Consider the following 17,121-nt stretch of genomic DNA (forward strand, 5'->3'; position numbering starts at 1 on the left):
TTAGAGCTGTTGTGCATAGGGTCGCTATGAGTCAGAAAGGACTCGATGGCACATAACAACAACAACAGACCAAGAAGCTGTTGTCTGAACAGAACAAGGGAACACTGTATTGTTTAAAATCAAAAGAGGTGTGTGTCAGGACTGTAACTTTTCTCCATACCTGTTTAATCTGTATGCTGAGCAAATCACTTGAGAAGCTGGAATTTATGAAGAAGAATGCGGCATTAGGATTGAAGGAAGACTCAACAACCTGCATTACTTAGTTGACATAACCTTGCTTGCTTAAAATGAGGAGGATGTGAAGCACTTACTTGCTGCAAAAGATCAGGGACTACTGCCTTTGATATGGATCACATCTCACCTTTGTATCAATAGGTAACATCATGATAGATGGAGAAAAGCTTGAAATTGTGAATGATTTTGTCTTAACTTATATCCACAGTCAACAACCTTGGTGCCAGCTATCAGATCAGGAGACATATAGCTTTAGAAAAGCCTGCTGTCAGGAAGCTACCCAAAGTCCTGAAGAGCAATAATGTTATTTTAAAGGCTGAGATGTGCCTGATTCAAGCTATATTCTTTCCAGTTACCTACTATGCATTTGAGAGCTGGACAATAAATAGTGATGACAGGAGAAGGAATTGATGCCTTTGAGGTATGTGATGTTAGAGAAGAATTCCAAATATCCCACAGATTACCAAAAGAACAGACATATCTTGAAGAAAGTACAGCCAGAGTGCTCCTTTGAGGCAAGGTGAAGCTTTATCTCACATACTTTGGGCATGTTAGGAAGGGTTATTCCTTGGAGGGAGACATCATGCTTGGAAAGGTGGAAGATCAGTGACGGAATGGAAGACCTTCAACAAGTTGAATTGATACAGTGACTACAGCAATGGGCTTAATGCATCAGAGACGGTGACACAGGTTAGAACAGGCTTAGGGTCTGTTGTTCATAGGGCTGCTATGAGTAGTACTCGAATCCGTGTCACATAACAACAACAGTATCAACAATAATGTCAGAGAGGAAGAGAATTGCATCCTCTATTGGCTATAAAGGGAGCTCTGGTGGCCCAGGAGTAAGAAGCTGCCTTCCAATCCCAAAGACACTTGATTCAAAGCCACCAGCTCCTCCACAGAAGGATGGGATATCTCATATGCAATTTACTACAGCTAAAAATACACTGGCGGGTCGGTTCCGACTCATCAGTACACTATAACAACACTGGGAATAATGATCAGCTTTTCGGAACAAGAACATACTTAGGTAGCAGGGTCATTGACTCATCTTCAGTGGCTTTTTATTTATCCCCTAAAATGTGTTATAATTTTTATTCATTGTTATTTATTTCTTAAATCTAGAAACAAAATGTATAAGAAATGTATTTATCTCTGTTATATCAGTCTCTGTAAATAGAAATATTGACTTTGTCCATCTTTAAAAAGTGCATTTGTGTGTGTGTGTGTGTGTGTGTGTAAAAACCAACAACAAAAAGAATCCCAGTAGAAGTTGTTCGAATCCCAGTAGAAGTTGTTCAAGATTGCAGCAACAGTCAAGAAATCAAAAGATGTGTTGCTTTGGGAAATGTTGCCATCAGGAACTCTATAGAGCAGTAAAGAGCAAGAATAGCAATTTAAAAAGTAGGGTGCATCTGCCACAAACCTTGATATTTTCAGTGGTTTCATATGCATGTAAAAGTCGGACAGGGAATAAGAAACACCAAAGAAGAATTGATGCCTCTGAATTGTGAGAGCAGCCATAAAATGTGTGTGTGTGTGTGTGTGTGTGTGTGTGTGTGTGTGTGTAGACATAAATGTTCACTCACATGTGTTGTAGAACTGTCCCACAGGGCTTCCTAGGCTAGAATCCTTACAGGAACAGATTGTCAGGGCTTTTCTGTCATGTACCTTTTAGTCAGCAGCCAAGTGCTTAATGATTTCACAATGAAAGCTCCAGCACACACACATCCACGTCTGCCTGCCTGCCCGCACACATCCACGTCTGCCTGTCTGCCCGCACACATCCACGTCTGCCTGTCTACACGCACATCTCTATCTGTCTACTCAATCTGTGTCTAAAGATTTAGAGCTGCTTTTGATTCACCAATCCCTGTAGTACAGATTTCATAGGACACCTCTCACTAGTGCTGAGCTACTCAACAATATGGAGACTGTCAAACATGCCCAACCATTGTGAGCACCCACTTTTTGTAAAGTGAGGGGTCACATCTTTGGTGTTGCCCAACAGCTGTTTGGAAACTTAAAGAACATTGTGAGTAAAAGATACCTTAACAGCTTTATTATTCTGAACTTAGGTCCTAAAGATGAGAAAGGCAGCCTTGTGAAGAGCAATCAGGGTAGACAAAGGCAGGGATGAAAGTCATAGGTGCTGAAAAATCAAAGAATACCCATAGGCCTATCGTGGCTGAAAAGAAACACAATAACAAAGAAGAATAATTACTGTGCCTCCTAGTGTGGTTTTCTCCCCCAAAACAGACTTTTGATTAAAGGTGGGGGAAAAAAAGACACCAAAAAAACTTCAACAAAACCAAACTGAAAACAACTATTTACCCACATGGTTTAAAAAAAAAATTAACAGGTCCTTGATTATTAAAACCATGTTACTTGCTGAAAGCATGTAAAAGTTGGACAGTGAATAAGGATGACAAAAGAAGAATTGATGCCTTTGAGTTGTGGGGCTGGAGAGAGTGCTGAATTAACACCCCATGGACTGTTCAAAGAACAGATAATGTCTTGGAGAAAGTGCAACCAGGGTGTTCCTTGGAGGCAAAGATGATGAAGCTTCATCTCACATACTTTGGGCATGTTGTCAGAAGGCCTCAGTCCTTGGAAAAGGACATCATATTTGGAAAAGTGGAAGGTCAGCGTAAGAGAGGAAGACCCTCAATGAGATGGATTGACATAGTGATTGTGACAATGGGCTTAAGTACCAGAGATGGTGAGGATGGCCGGGTTCATAGCTATTGTTCAGAAGGTCACTATGAGTTGGCCTTGGTGGTGTATAAAAAAACAAAACCAATAAAAATAACAAACTCATTGCCATAGTTTGGAACTGACTCCTAGCTGACCCTCCACTGCGTTTGGAGGCATTAAATCACCTGGGAGGAGATTGCCTAGCCTTCTTCTGTCACAGAAATGCTGGTGGGCTTGAATCATCAGAGAGGCACCATCTTCAAGTTAACAGTGCAACTCCCTACAAACTACACTGCCTGTAATTATCATTGTTTTGTTATGATGTCCCTTAACCCAAGGATTGCTCTCCCTGAGGGCACACAGTTTTAATTTTTTCTTTTTGGGTTAGTTGAATGTACAGTGGTGGGGGAAAGCAGACAAATAGCGTAAGTTGATTCTATCTACAGGGAGCCCTGGTGACCTAGTGTAGAGAGTTGTACTGTCAACCCAAGATAGGCAGTTAGAATACATCAGTTGCTCTAAAGGAGAAAGTGGGGCATTTCCACCCACAGGACTTACAGCCTCTGAAAACGCACTGGACGGTCAGCTCTGAGTCACTTTCAACACGAAGACAGTGAGAGAGAGAGAGCAGCATCTGAAAGACAGGTTACTAGCTGTTACTATACTGTGCATCAGTGGAGCACTCGATGCTGACTGAGTGACAGTGAGCCTTTTTTCAGTCATTGCAACCCGACAGGACAAAAAAACCCCACTCCATGGGTTTTCTGAGGCTGAAATCTTTCTGGAAGTAGTTTTCTCCTGTGGAGCCTCTGGAGGGTTCAAACTGCCAACTTTTCATTTATCAACCAAGTTCTTAATGACTACCAGGAATCTTACTTAGTCATTAGGCAATGGTGTACATAATTGGCTTGATGAAAAGATGGTGGTTGTTGTTGTTGTTGGGTACCATCAAGTCAAAACCAACTCATAGTGAACCCAGATTTTCAGAAACAATAATTTGCATGGGAGGAGATTGCGCATCTTTCTCCCACAGAACAGCTGGCAGTTTCAAACCACGTACCCTTTACATTAGCAAGACAGAGAAGTAGGTGTCCCAAACATCTGAAGGAAACAGAATCCTTGAGACAGACAAACAAAAAAAGCCAAACATGAAGAAACCAACAGATTGCAGACGCCTTGTCACCTGCTGTCCATCAGAGCTCCTCAGGTGGTGTTGCTGCTCGACAGAAAACCAGAGAGTCAGACCATGTAATCCAGTCATCATCCCAGGGCTCCTGCCACAGAGTAACACTGGGGACAAAGTGAGGTTCTGTCTAAAACAGAACGGCCTTGGTCATTAGTAGAAAGGAGAATCAGAAGCATGTGGGCAAGGTTCACCCTGGGATTCTAGAAACTTGGACCAGAGTAACTTTTGGGTGATGCCCTTCTACTGGGTCTGGTGAATCTGGAGGATTTTGAAGGGATCTCAAACTGTGAATGCAACACTCAAAAAGTAAAGGGACGTAGGTGACCTGAGAATGCAGCTATCCAGCCTTCAGAAGGATCAGCACACTAAATGACTAATGCTGCAGGTATTTCATGAGGAAAGAAATCGTTCATGGTGAGAAGGCAGTTACATCATCCAGCTCAACTCATTGTTGTCAAGTCGGAACCAACTCATAGCTGACCCTCCAACAGGTTTTCAAAGATAGTAAATCTCCTTAGAGCATATTGCCCGTCTTTCTCCTGCGAAGCCATTGGTGGATTTGAACCACCTGCCCTTGGATTAACAAGGCATCTCCTTACCCACTAGGCCACTAGAGCTCCCTATTGCCCATCCAGCATGTGAATGAAGGTTATCACATGTCTGCTGCTACTATATTGTAAAGTCACAGATGGCATTGTTTTGTGAAAGAGTAATTACTTAGGAGAAAGTCTTCAAGATCTTATTTTTGGGGGGAACTAGTGCTAAGTAGAGTGGCTTCTGGATTAATTTACTTGTTAGTTTATTCAAGAAGCAGAACCCCTATTCCTGGTTTTCTTTTCCTCTCTGTCTGATGTTATGGACACGAGCAGTGATAATTGTGACAGAGGAAGGTGGTATTTTGTTTGCCCAAGTCTGATGACAGTACAGTATTGATAACAGCAACAATGACAATTGTTCCTTGTCAGAAAAGAAACATCATGCCTGGCCCTGCATTACGTGCTTTGTAAATAAAATGAGACCAAATCCATTGCCACTGAGGTGATTCTAACTCATAACCACCCACCATTGGGTTTCAAAAAAAAAAATCTGTACAGGAGGAACCTTTCTTTCTCCTAAGGAGCAGTTGGTAAATTTGAATTTCCAGCCTTTCCATATCAGCCCAATGGCACTGTGCCACCAAAGTAAAAAAAAAAAAAAATCTTGTCAGAAAATCAAAAGACGAAATCTGCTGTCTGGGCCCTCTTCAAAGTGCTAAAGAGCAATGATGTCAATCTAGAGACTAAGATGTGCCTGTTTCAGGCCCTCATCTTCTCAGTTACTTGCTATGCATCAGAGAGCTGGACAGTGACAGTGACTAAGGATGGCAGAAGAATCGATGCCTTTGAGTTGTGGCGCTGGAGAAGAGTACTGAACATCCCATAGACTTCCAAGAGAACAAACAGGTCTGTCCTGGAGAAGGTGAAACTAAGCTGCTCCTTGGAGGCAAGGATTTTGAAGGCTCATCTCACATACTTTGTACATGTTGCCAGGAGGGACAAGTCCTTAGAAAAGGACATCATGCCTGAAAGGGTAGAGGGAGGGACATCACAGGAGAAGAAGATCCCAAATGAGATGGAGTGACACAGTAACTTGGATGATAAGGATAGGTGTATTGGACAGTGAGATTGGCTCAGGACAGGGTGGGTTCAGAGCTATTACATATAGGGTCACTATGAGTCACATTGGAAGCAGGAGTGGAATCTGCTTCCTAAGCAGCAGGCCTCTCTGGAAATTCTATGAACTTTGATAAATGTTGATAGTTGTAGAGGAGCATCAGGCCTTTTGTTCATAGGGTCGCTATGAGTTGTGCTTGACTCGATGGCATATAACAACAGAGTGAGTTTTGGGTTCTATGTAAAAAAATAATCTGAAAAATAAATGCCACAGAGGGAATCGTCTCAAGGAAATGTTAGTTTTCAATACACCTGCCATTTTGTTGTTATAAAAGGCAGTGTGACTGAAGTGTGTTGTGTGATGTATGGCTGATTACCTGGGAAATGAAGGAGGAAGAATGATGAATGGATTGTGGGGAGGCAGTGTTTGTTCTGTTTTACACAGACAGGATCACCACAAATTTGAGCCGGCTCAATGGCCTAAAAGAAACTGATGAATCTATTAAAAATTGACATTGCAAAAATATGCTGTGAATGTGATCCATGGAAAGATGGATTGGATTGAACCATCTGACCAGTTCTCTGTTAAAAGACAAACAACAGCAAATGGTCTCTAGTGGCAGAATATTAAGAATCTGGAATCTGGCAGTTTCTTTGTTTTTGAGGACAAGTAGGAAATCATTTAATCATTACACTTTTTTTAGGATCCCCGTTTTAGAGATGAGGAAATTATGACTTGAGGAGCAAAGCTATTTGCAGAAGGTCACACAGCTAAAAGTTAGAGTGAGATTAAAACCCAGGAGATGCCTCAGAAGAAAGGAAGAAGTTAAAGATGTTAAACTGCAGAAGACATCTGGCCTTGATGGAGTAGAGGTGCCAGGCAAGAGAGCAGGGCGGCTCTTTGGGGCCTCCAGGGTGGGACTAAGGCGGTAGGGATGAAGGCATTTCAGGGACACAAAATCAGCTCAGCTCTCCTGAGCTGCTCTCCGGAGCAGCTGCCTGAAATAGGTAGTGAGCCAGGTGAGATAGCCAGCGCCAGGTGCTTCCCACTGAGGGTGCCCTAGAAAGAGAAGATTCTGAGCTCAGAATAGGGAGCTTGACCTTGACTTGAAATTTGGGGACTGAAGGTGAGAGTTCGGTATCAGTTGTAGAGGTATCAATAGGAACAGGTGGTCTGGTCCTTCATCTGTCCTGATAGTCACTACCCGAAGCCTCTTCTGAGCTGGCCCAGCACTGGGAACCATGCACTGGGACAGAAGCACCGGTCAGAGGCTCGCACAGGCCCACAGCACCTCCCGTGATGACCTGGGAGTCTGATGGGTGTAGAAACTTTTATGAAAGAGTGAAGTACAGGATGGGCATTGGGAGGATTGTCTGTGGAAGGGTCCACAAACCCTCGCTAGTAGGGAGCAAGGGATTCCTGGTAGAGGGAGTGGTATGTCCAAAGGCCCAGGGGCTCAGCAACTTGCTGGGGAAATGTCTACATGTGCTGGGGGGAGGCTGGTGTGGTGATTCTCAGTTGTAGGGAGCACTGGCAGGGTAGGAAACTTAAGAAACTGAGGCAGTACTGTCAAAAGCTTGAATTGTGTATGGAGATCTGGACTCTGTCCTGGAAACAGGGAGATTAGTGGAGGTTGCAAAGCAGGATCATGTCAGGCTGCCTATGCAGCTGAGGTCAGGAAGAAGCCCAGAGAGGAGGCCAGGCAGTTGAACTTGGACTAGAGATCAGAGGTGTGATTTCCTAGTAAAGAAGACTGCCTGGGCCTTGGAGAGCAGCCGTCAGTCAACAAAGACCCACGAGCGAGGCCTCAAGTTAGAAGTTCCTGGTGATGCTGAGCACGTGACTTCAGAGAAGTCATCATCCGTTCAGTGAATTCTTGCGGCGTTCTCTCCACACTGAGCCTGTGCCAGGCACTGGAGGATAGTGACTAAGTCCAAAGGAGTCCTTGCCCTCAAAGAGGCAGCCAAAACGAACCAAAAAATTATCAGACACAGAGGAAATAACACTGCACAGGCTTCTGGGCAGGACATGTCTGTGGTGCTTGGGGGTGGGTGGCAGTGCCTGATCCTAGTCTCAGGCATCAGAAAAGCCTGCCCTGATGAGAGGCTTTTCTATGGAGAGTGGAAGGTTGGTGGTTGTCTTTTATTCCAAGAATAGAGGGTGCCTTTAAAGAAAGATCTGGTGATCATCATTAAAAACTATCTGAAGTACGGTTCTGTTGTGAAACATAATGGGTCCTCATGATTTGGAATCAACTTGGTGGTAGCTTCAAGAAGAGTTGTCCTGGAAGGAAGAACAGTCTGGATGAAGGACTTGATGTCAGAAAGATGAACCTGCTAGAGGAACTGGCAAGAGACTGGGGCTGGAGCTCTGAGGCAGGGGGAGAAGAGAAGCAGTGTGAGGTGAAGCTTTGGTGGCTGTTGTGGGGACTGCTGGCCCTGTGCCACCTGACCCCAGAGGAATGAACCCTCAGCCCGGAGAGGGATGAAGCCAGGGAAGAGTGCAGAGGATCTGGCCACAGGCGGAGCGGGTCCAGATGAGCTTTCAGGTACTTCTGCTACGGAGACAGGACCAGGGGTCTGCATGGACGGCTCCAAACATGGCAAGCCCAAAACTGCAGAAAGAACAGGGCGTCTTCAGAACTGGCTTGGCCCAGCTCCATTTGACATATCTCAGTACTGTCTGAACAGGGTCCTTCTTGCACTTTGCCCTTGAGACTCATCTCTGCCCTCAGGGGTCCCCACTTAGTAGAGGACACAGGGCAGCTGGGACCCCTGAGCACCTAGCAGGATCAGTGCTAGGATGAGGTGTGCTCAGAGACTGTTGAAGGGTAAACCCTCACCTGGACATAGGTGACAGGCGTGAGCTGTTACACAAGGCAGGAAAACAGTAGACCACTATCAGCATCCGCATCCTTCCTCTACTATCACTTTCTCAACAAGACCCACCCTGATCCCCCCATTTAAAAACAGCACCCTGCTCTGCTACTCACCAGTTGCATCTCCTTGTTCAGCTTTTTTTCACAGCACTTGCTAAATTTCTTTCATACTTGTTTCCATGAGGCAGTGGTTTTTGTCTGTTTTGTTCACTGATCTATTCCAAGTGCCTGGGCTAGCGTGGTGTGTGGTCCATGGGATGGGATGGGATGTGGTAAATGCTGAATGAATACATAGTGATAATGAGTGGTTATTGAGTGCTGGCTTTGTGCCAACACTAAGCTCCACCCCTTCTTTCATGCCTTAGTTGATGCAGTTGTTACAAAGTTCTCTGAGGTAGAGCCTTCCTTTTCCCATTTTGCAGATGAAGAAACTGAGGCTCAGGGGTTTATCCAAGGTCACACTCACCAAGGAATAAGAGCTCAGAGTAGGGGCTCTAGAATACCCCCTTTTTTCTAATTCCTCTGCCTTTACAGAGTGTCCATATGGGGAAACAGGAGGGTCTCACTACAAGGGTTCATAGGGCCGAGCTTCAGGGCCACGCTGCCCTGTATTCTTTCAGTAACTGGAGTGACCCCACAACCGACATGTACACATACTTTATGTGGGGCCATTGTGGCTGAAGGGAAATGTCTCTGTTGGGTGGAAAAGGCAGAAATGGTCAAGACAAAGCTGTGACTCTGTTCTTTTCAGGGGCTAGTCTGCAGGGTAGGGCTTTTAGAAGAAAAGGACAGAGTGAAATTGAAGCAAGCCCTTGGGATTATCTGGAGGCCTCTGTTGTGTCTGAGTGGGTGCTCGTGAGGGTGGGTTCAGTCAGGGCTGTGGGAGCAGGGAGGCCTCAGGGGTGAGGAGGGGGACAATGAGGTGGGTGCTTTGAATGTCCCAGCTCTTGCCTGAGGCTCATTCTTGGTTCCTGGAGACAGTGTGTGGGGTGGAAACTGGGAAGCTTATGGGCCAGATGGGTACCTCAAGCCAGCCGTGGGCTTGGGGTCTAGAGCCAGTCCCTGGGGTCTGTCAGGGCCCTCCACCTCACTGGGCTGCCCATTGCAGAATCCACACAGGCGACAGACCCTACAAGTGCCCACATCCTGGCTGCGAAAAGGCTTTCACTCAGCTCTCCAACCTCCAGGTGAGTTATGCCTATCTGCCCCCTGCCCACCAGCTGCGCTACTTGCCCCCTTCCCCTTGAGGAGTACAAGAAGGGAGTGGGGCTCGGGGACCTTTCCTGTCTCCTGATCCTTTGCCATACTCCTCGCAGTCTCACCAGCGCCAGCACAACAAGGACAAGCCCTACAAGTGTCCCAACTGCTATCGGGCCTACTCGGACTCTGCCTCCCTGCAGATCCACCTGTCGGCCCACGCCATCAAGCACGCCAAGGCCTACTGCTGCAGCATGTGTGGGCGGGCCTACACCTCGGTGAGTGTGGGCATCCGGGGGGAGCTCCCTCCTTTCTTGGGCTCTCAGCGTCCTCTGCAATAATAACTCTTCCCAAAAGGGGAAGTAGCTCTCTAAGATCACGATGAAGGGCAGAGTCAGGGCTTCCACCCAGAATTTCTCCGTCTCAGTTCTTCATAAGCATCTCACCTTCTTGCTTGTCCTTAACCTAGTGGGTAGGAAGCTACGGGGCAATCAGGGTCTGCTGTGAGACAGTTCTGGCTCAGTGGCACTCAACAATGAGCTTAGTTCCTGGCATGAGTCGTCCGTGTGTTGTCGTCGTCGTCCCCCGTCCCGTCCCTAGCACCCTCAAGGGAGGGAGAAGGGCCTTCTTGCTCATGGTGAAGCTGTAGCTCTGATCGTGGCCACAAGGTGGCACAGTGACTTAGCCAGGTGCTACCCCTCAGTTCTCAGGAAAGGCCTCAATGGTACAAGGGTCATCACCTCCAGCCCCTATCCCTGGGTTGAGGTTTCCCCCAAAAGAGGCTTTATGGCACCCAGAAGAGGGAATTTTGGCTAATTAAATGTCCTGGCTAACCACTTTGTATGCCTCACAGAGTAGTCTCTGAGCCTCAGTTTTGTCATCTATAAAGATGGAGGAAGAAGTAGTTCTTAACTCATAGGGCTGTTGGCTGTTAGCATTTGTAGCTATTGCACCTTAGCTAGTACAGTTACCTGTCTGCTCAGTCTTCACTGACTGCTTTTGCCAAGTACTTGGGAATTGGGATGAAGCCAACAGATACATTCTTTGCCCTCAGGGAGGTTAGTTTCCACAAGAGGAGACAAGTACTAAGCAGATAAACAGACAATAATTACATACTGAAAAACTATAGTAACTACTATGAGTGGAGCTTCTTAGCCTCACACTACTGAGAGTTTGAGCTGGCTAGTTGTTGACAGATGGGCCATCCTTTGCTCTGAAGTATGGTTAGCTGTGCCCTTGGCCTCTACCCACTAGGTGCCAGAAGAAAACTCTCACCCCTAGTTTTGTTGTTGATTGCCGTCGAGTAGAGCACGACTCATAGCGACCCTGTGAACAAAAGACCTGAAGCCTTTCGATGACTATCGTTTCTCGAAGTTCACAGTTTCCACAGTCATGTTATTTAGGAAGTGGATGCCCCTCCAGCTTAGTTGTACCAACTAAAAATGCCTCTAGTTAAGAAGCCCTGTGAGAAATGAAAAGTATGCTTTGGAAAGCAGCAACGGGGAGGGCACATGTAGAGAAGGGAGGTCATCTGAGGAAATGACATTTGGACAAAACCTTAAAGGATAATTAGTCAAGTGAGGAGGAGAAAGAAGAAAAAGGACCTCCCAGGCAGAGGAACAATGAGTGCAAACACCAGAGGTGGAATGAACTGAGTGTTCAAGGAACTTTAAAAAAACTAGGTCACAGAGGGCCACGATGGGGAATTGGGGTACTTTTTCAGAAAATGCAAAGCCAGTGGGGAGAACTGTAAGAGGGTGAAAGGCTCCTCAGGCTGGGGAAGGACACATGAATTGTGGGTGTGGTGGGCGTATTTGTTGGGTCGTAGCCAAGGCTGTTGCTTGCTGAGTGCTGAGCCCACAGCAGTTACTCTCCCCTGGAGTCCAAGAAGCAGGAGAGGAGTTGAGAAACTGAGAGGACAAATCCTGTGGGATGTGTGTCCAGAGGAGTGTACAGGGAGCCCCAGAGCCCTGGTAGCTCTGGCTCACTAGCTGACCCTGATCCAGTCCCAGCAGACCTCGGGGCTGTGAGATTGAACTCGCCTGACCTGAGGCCCCACCCTGCAAGCCTGGCCCAAATCTCTACACAGGAACAAGAACAATTAGCACTAGTTATTTTTTGTTTACATTCTAATAGATTGTTTAACCCTTAAGTAAATGAAAAAAAAAATAGATTAGAATAGTGAACCTTCATCCCCTCTCAGGTCTCAAACCCATCAGCTACACATGTACTCTTAATTTTTGGAAATAATACCCAAATAACACTTTCTTTCATTTGTGAAAACATCTTCAGTTTGGTTTGTTGTGGGTTTTATTGTTTTGGGGTTTTTTTGTTTGCTTGTTTTTCATTTGTGTCTCTAAAGAGAAGGAAACCTTACTTAAGTCCATCTCTATAATACCTGTACCTCTGAGATCTGGATCAAAATAAAACTCTGTATAAAACCTTACTGGTAAGAAGCTGTGCTGCAGTCCCAAAGGCAAGCCGTTCAAATCTGCCAGCAGCTGTGCAGGAGAAATATGGGCAGTCTCCTCCTGTGGGATTATCTGCCTCTGAAAACCCACTGGAGGGTCAGCTATGGGTCAGTTCTGACTCAACAGCACACAACAACAAAACAACACCTAAAAATATGCATAATTTCTTACTAATCATTAATTGCCCTTTGTTTGCATTTCTATTTGTCTCATGAATGTCATAATTTTATTTACTTACAGCTTCATTCTTTGATCAAGATCCTAATACACTTCTCACATTACAAACCTAAACTGTATTTTTCTGTTGCTGTGGAGAATGTACACAGCAGCACCTCCCCTGTCTCAGCCCTCTCTCCATGTATAATTCAGCGGCATTGATTACGTTCTTCTGGGTGTGTCACCATTCACACCCTGCTTTTCTGAGTTGTTCCTCCCCATTGAATAAACTCATTGGCCCCCTCAGCCTCTTACCTAATTTTTCAAATTCCTGTTACAAATTTAGTTCCCATATATATCGTTCTGAAGGCGCATAATGCTCAAAGCAGCCTTTTTTTTTATCCATTCAGCTGAACTGTGCTTTGATTTTAAGAAGATTTCAGGGGCTATTTAGTTTACATTTTAGAGATTATTTCAAGGCACCCTTTCAAGCTTTGTCCAGCCTCTCTGCTGGGTTCTGTCTCCTCTCTTCTTCCTCTGCAGTTCATTTGTTAAAGAAATCAGTTGCTCGTCCTGTATTTTTCCAGTTTGGATTGTGTCAGTTGCTTCCTCTGATCTCATTTAACAGCAGGCTGCCACCACACCTGGGGGCTTCCTCTGCCAGATTTTGGGCCAAGGTGTTGTAGGTGGGGAACACAGGTGCCAGCTCTATTACTGATAAAGACCAAGTGGCAAGACAAAGCCTAGTGTGAGGACCCTGGGGCCTGCAGGCAAGGACATGGGTGGCACCTCGGATCTGGCTTTGCAGAGCCGCTGGGATGAGGGCTCAGGGGATGAACTGAGCATGCCCAGTTTATGTTTCGCAAATAAACCAAGCAGATGAGACCTCCTTCTCCTTAAGAGTTGAGTGAGGGAGTGGATAGAACAGAAGGCCCACTACCACCTGGAATGAAGTGCAGGGACTGGGGAGGGAGAGCTCGTCTTGCCATTGTTGGTGGGCACTGTGGAGTTGATTCTGACTCCGAGTGACCTCATCAGACCAATAGGACTTCTCTATAGAGTTTTTCCAGGCGGTGTTCTTCCTAGGAGCAGACTGCAAGGTCTTTCTTCCGCAGAGCTTCCGGGTGGGTTCAATCTGTTAGCTTCCTGGTTCACAGTTAAGTGCTTAACTGTTGAGCCATCAGGACTCCTCACTGGATGCTAAGGGCTTGATCCTTATCATCCTGACAACCACATGAGGTGGTTTCTTCACCACCCCTACTTACAGAGGAGGACACAGGCCCTGAGGGGTTTGATGACTTCCTCAAGATCCCACCATTGAGAAGTGGCAGCACAAGGTTCAAACCAAAATCTGCTGCCTTGCCCCCAGCGGGAGCGTCATTCAGATGGGGAAGGTGTGCTCGATCTGGTGGACTAGGCTGCACATTCCCATACAGTCAGGTGCTAACTTGCTTCTGTCTCAGCTCAGAGGAGTTCCAGGTGGGACCAGCCTGGCGCTTTCCAGGTCTCTAGCCAGCAACCCTGATGTCCACAGAGCCCAGAGCTGTGCCTTCTCACCATCAGCTGGCCTCCTACCAAGGAGCCCTCCAATGTCCATTTAATGGAACTGAAATTTCCATTGCATTTCCTTGAAAAAAATTGTGGTCCTATTTATGTCAGGACGTACTGGTAAGAGGTGGCGCTACAATCCCAAAGGCACACGATTCAAATCCACAAACTGCTCCATGGGAGAAGGATAGGCAGTCTCCTCCCATGCTGTTCACTGTCTCTGAAAACCTACTGGAGGATGAGCTATGAATCAGTTCTGACTCAATGGCACACAACAACAGCCTTGGTGTCAGAGGTGAACCGCTCTCCATAAGGTTTTCAGTGGCTATAATATTGATGCCTTAGTGGTTAGGAGTTGTGCCATGAACCCCAAGGTACATGGTTTGAATCCACCAACTGCTCTGTGGAGATCGATCTCTAAATATGTCTGCAGCAGTCTCTTCCCCTGTGATTACTGCTTCTGAAAACTTATTGGAAGGTCAGCTAGATCGGTTCTGATGCAGCAACATATAACAACCTTATAGAAGTAGATTTCTAGGCTTTTCTTTCAGAACATCCCCAGGTGGATGCAAACTCCCCACCCTTCAATTAGTTGTTTGCTACCATTGAGTCACTTTGGACACACGATGACCCTAGGCACGCAGAGTAGAACTGCTCCATAGTGTTTTCAAGGCTGTGACCTTTCCAGAGCATGTCATCTGGCCTACCTTCTGAGGTGCCTCTTGATGAGTTTGAACTACCAACCTTCCAGCCAGGAGCAGGACACAAATGATTTGTGCCACACATGGACCACATGCTCTGTCTCTCTCATCCACAGGAGACCTACCTAATGAAGCACATGTCCAAACACACGGTGGTGGAGCACCTGGTGAGCCATCACTCGCCCCAGAGGACCGAGTCCCCCGGCATCCCAGTGCGAATCTCCCTCATCTGAGCCGACCCGAGGCGCGCCCCACCCGGCCCACTGGCAGACCCAGGCAGCACCAGGCCCCAGCTCCCTCCGGGGCCTCCAGGAACCGCCGAGCTCTCTCACGACCTTCCCGACCTTTCAGGAGGCCTGGGCCACAGAAGCCCTACCTGGTCCAGCTCCAGGGCAGCCAGGCCAACCTCAAAATTCTGGACTGTTCTGGTGGCATCCAAAGACGATCTCAGAGCACTTTGAATCTCTCTGTTGAGTTTTCTTTTTTTGTTCCCTACCCTTCACTTTCTTCACTTGTTTTTGTTTTTTTTAAGTTTGTTTTTGAATTAACAGAAAAAAAAGAGAAATATTTATTGGCCAAGACGTTGGTGCTGCTAAGACCGAGAAATTAAAAGAATCGGACAAATAGGCACAGAGAACCAGAGGGCAGTGTGGGACCTTCTCTCGCCACAGGTCTTGACGGAAGGCTCAGGCCCAGGTTTCTGGACTGCATAGGGGACCTCCAGGTGGGAAGAGACAGGAGGCAGCTGGAGTGAGCTCCTCACCCCTGGGAGTCCAGCTGGCACGTCTCCCTCTAGATGTGCCCCAGGTATCACTGAGCAGAGGAATGAGGTAGCTGCTGGGGCTGCCCGGCTTCAGGAGGCGGAACCACAGAGGGGCAAGGAGATCGGCAGGACCAAAGGGTGCAGTGATGGACTGGGCTGGGGCGGCAGACCCTGGGAATGAGGTGGGGTGAACTGGGCAAGACCTGGCCCCCTGCTGCCCTGAAGACCACCCCAGTCTACCTCGGTGCTGGCCAGGAACCTATCGGCTACCTCTCCCACCATGCCAGATTGTGGCAGGGGGACAGAGAGGGAGCGGGCTCAGGCCTAGAACCGCCCCCCCCCAGAACTTCCTCTAGGTGGGGGCGGTGCCCAGGGAGGGGCTCTTAGTCTTCCCTGCCTTGGAGGGGGTCGTGTCCAGCCCAGGCCCCAGGCCCAGGCCTTTCGGCAGGGAAAGGATCCTCGGGGAGGAGGGTCCCGGGAGCAGACCCTGCCCCCAGCCCCCCACAGACACACCCCAATCTGAAAGCCATGCGTGTCCGTGTATATAGGAACCGTGTACAGAGCCCGGAGAAGCCCCTCACAACCCCCCAGGAAAAGAAAGAAAGAAAGCTAGACAGAAACTCATCTATATATTCTGTATCTGGAGTTCCGTTTTGAATATTAACTGTGTTATTTTTATACACTTTTTAAGCCTTAACTCGCTATTGATTTACCAGTTTTAACGTTTCCTGGGGTTTCTTTTCCCGCGGGGTTCTCTGCCCCCACCCCACCCCCTTTGTTTGACTTGCGTCGTCTGATACTCAGTATTGTAGCTTTTCGTCCGCATGTTACTATCCTGTAAATACGCTGTTATACATACTGTTAACACCCCTTTGCTTTTTTCTATGGGACCTCCAGGCCACCATATTTAGATCTAGTTACCTTATTAAAAAAGACAAAACAGTCTGTTGGCTTCTCAGTCTGCATCTTGGTGGCAGGGAGGTGAGGGCAGGTGCCCCCCAGACAGAGTCAGGAAAGAAGTTTGAATTCTATTTTAAAATGGGGGTGGGGAACAAAGGAAAATCAGCTGTGAGGGGGAAACACTAAAAGGGGCGAGGAACAGGAATTACAGACCCTCTGCTCTTTGTATTTCTCTGTTGTGAATAAACTGTACCTGCACCCGGGCGCGTTGTGTGGCGTGCTCTGTGCGAGGGCGGGGCTGGGGGGCATCTTTCCACTGCTCCTCCCCCCTCCCCCGCCCCCCAGACTTGGGGAAGGAGGGAGAATGTGCCTCTATTTGGGGCCTGGTGCTGAGTTACGTGCTTTATTCATTACCCCACAACTCCCCTGTGAAATTGTAAGAGATCATGAAGCAGTTTTCTTACCAGGGATCATGTGGCAGTTAATTGGTCGGAGAGACATTTAACTGTGATCAGCTGGATACCCAAGGCTTGTTAGACCAGTCCTCCAGAGGGACAGCCACATCCTCACCTCCACCCTCTCTCATTTTCTCTCACAGGGGTCAGTGTTTGGATTGGGAGGGAAATGCAGCAATGAATTTGACAATGCCTATAGGAGTTGGCCCTTGTGCTCAGTAAAATGAGAGGGAGACAGAATGACTCAGGATGAGTTGACAAGTTTACCTTTGGGGAGTTCAC

At 47.1% G+C, this 17,121-nt stretch overlaps 1 protein-coding gene across 1 annotated transcript in view; it reads left to right on the top strand.

Annotated features, from left to right (window-relative positions):
- ZNF362 (zinc finger protein 362) overlaps positions 1-16,647 on the top strand; it is a 37,619-nt gene extending 20,972 nt beyond the window's left edge. Inside the window, exons 6-8 of the mRNA XM_006886418.1 lie at positions 9,757-9,835; positions 9,965-10,123; positions 14,838-16,647. Of these exons, the coding sequence (XP_006886480.1) occupies positions 9,757-9,835; positions 9,965-10,123; positions 14,838-14,954 (355 nt within the window). The 3' untranslated portion in view covers positions 14,955-16,647. The remainder of the gene's footprint in view (positions 1-9,756; positions 9,836-9,964; positions 10,124-14,837) is intronic.
- The last annotated feature ends 474 nt before the right edge of the window (positions 16,648-17,121 follow it).

This window comes from Elephantulus edwardii, unplaced genomic scaffold, assembly GCF_000299155.1.
Source record: "Elephantulus edwardii isolate Elephantulus edwardi_28Jun2011 unplaced genomic scaffold, EleEdw1.0 scaffold00049, whole genome shotgun sequence".
Classification (NCBI taxonomy): domain Eukaryota; kingdom Metazoa; phylum Chordata; class Mammalia; order Macroscelidea; family Macroscelididae; genus Elephantulus; species Elephantulus edwardii.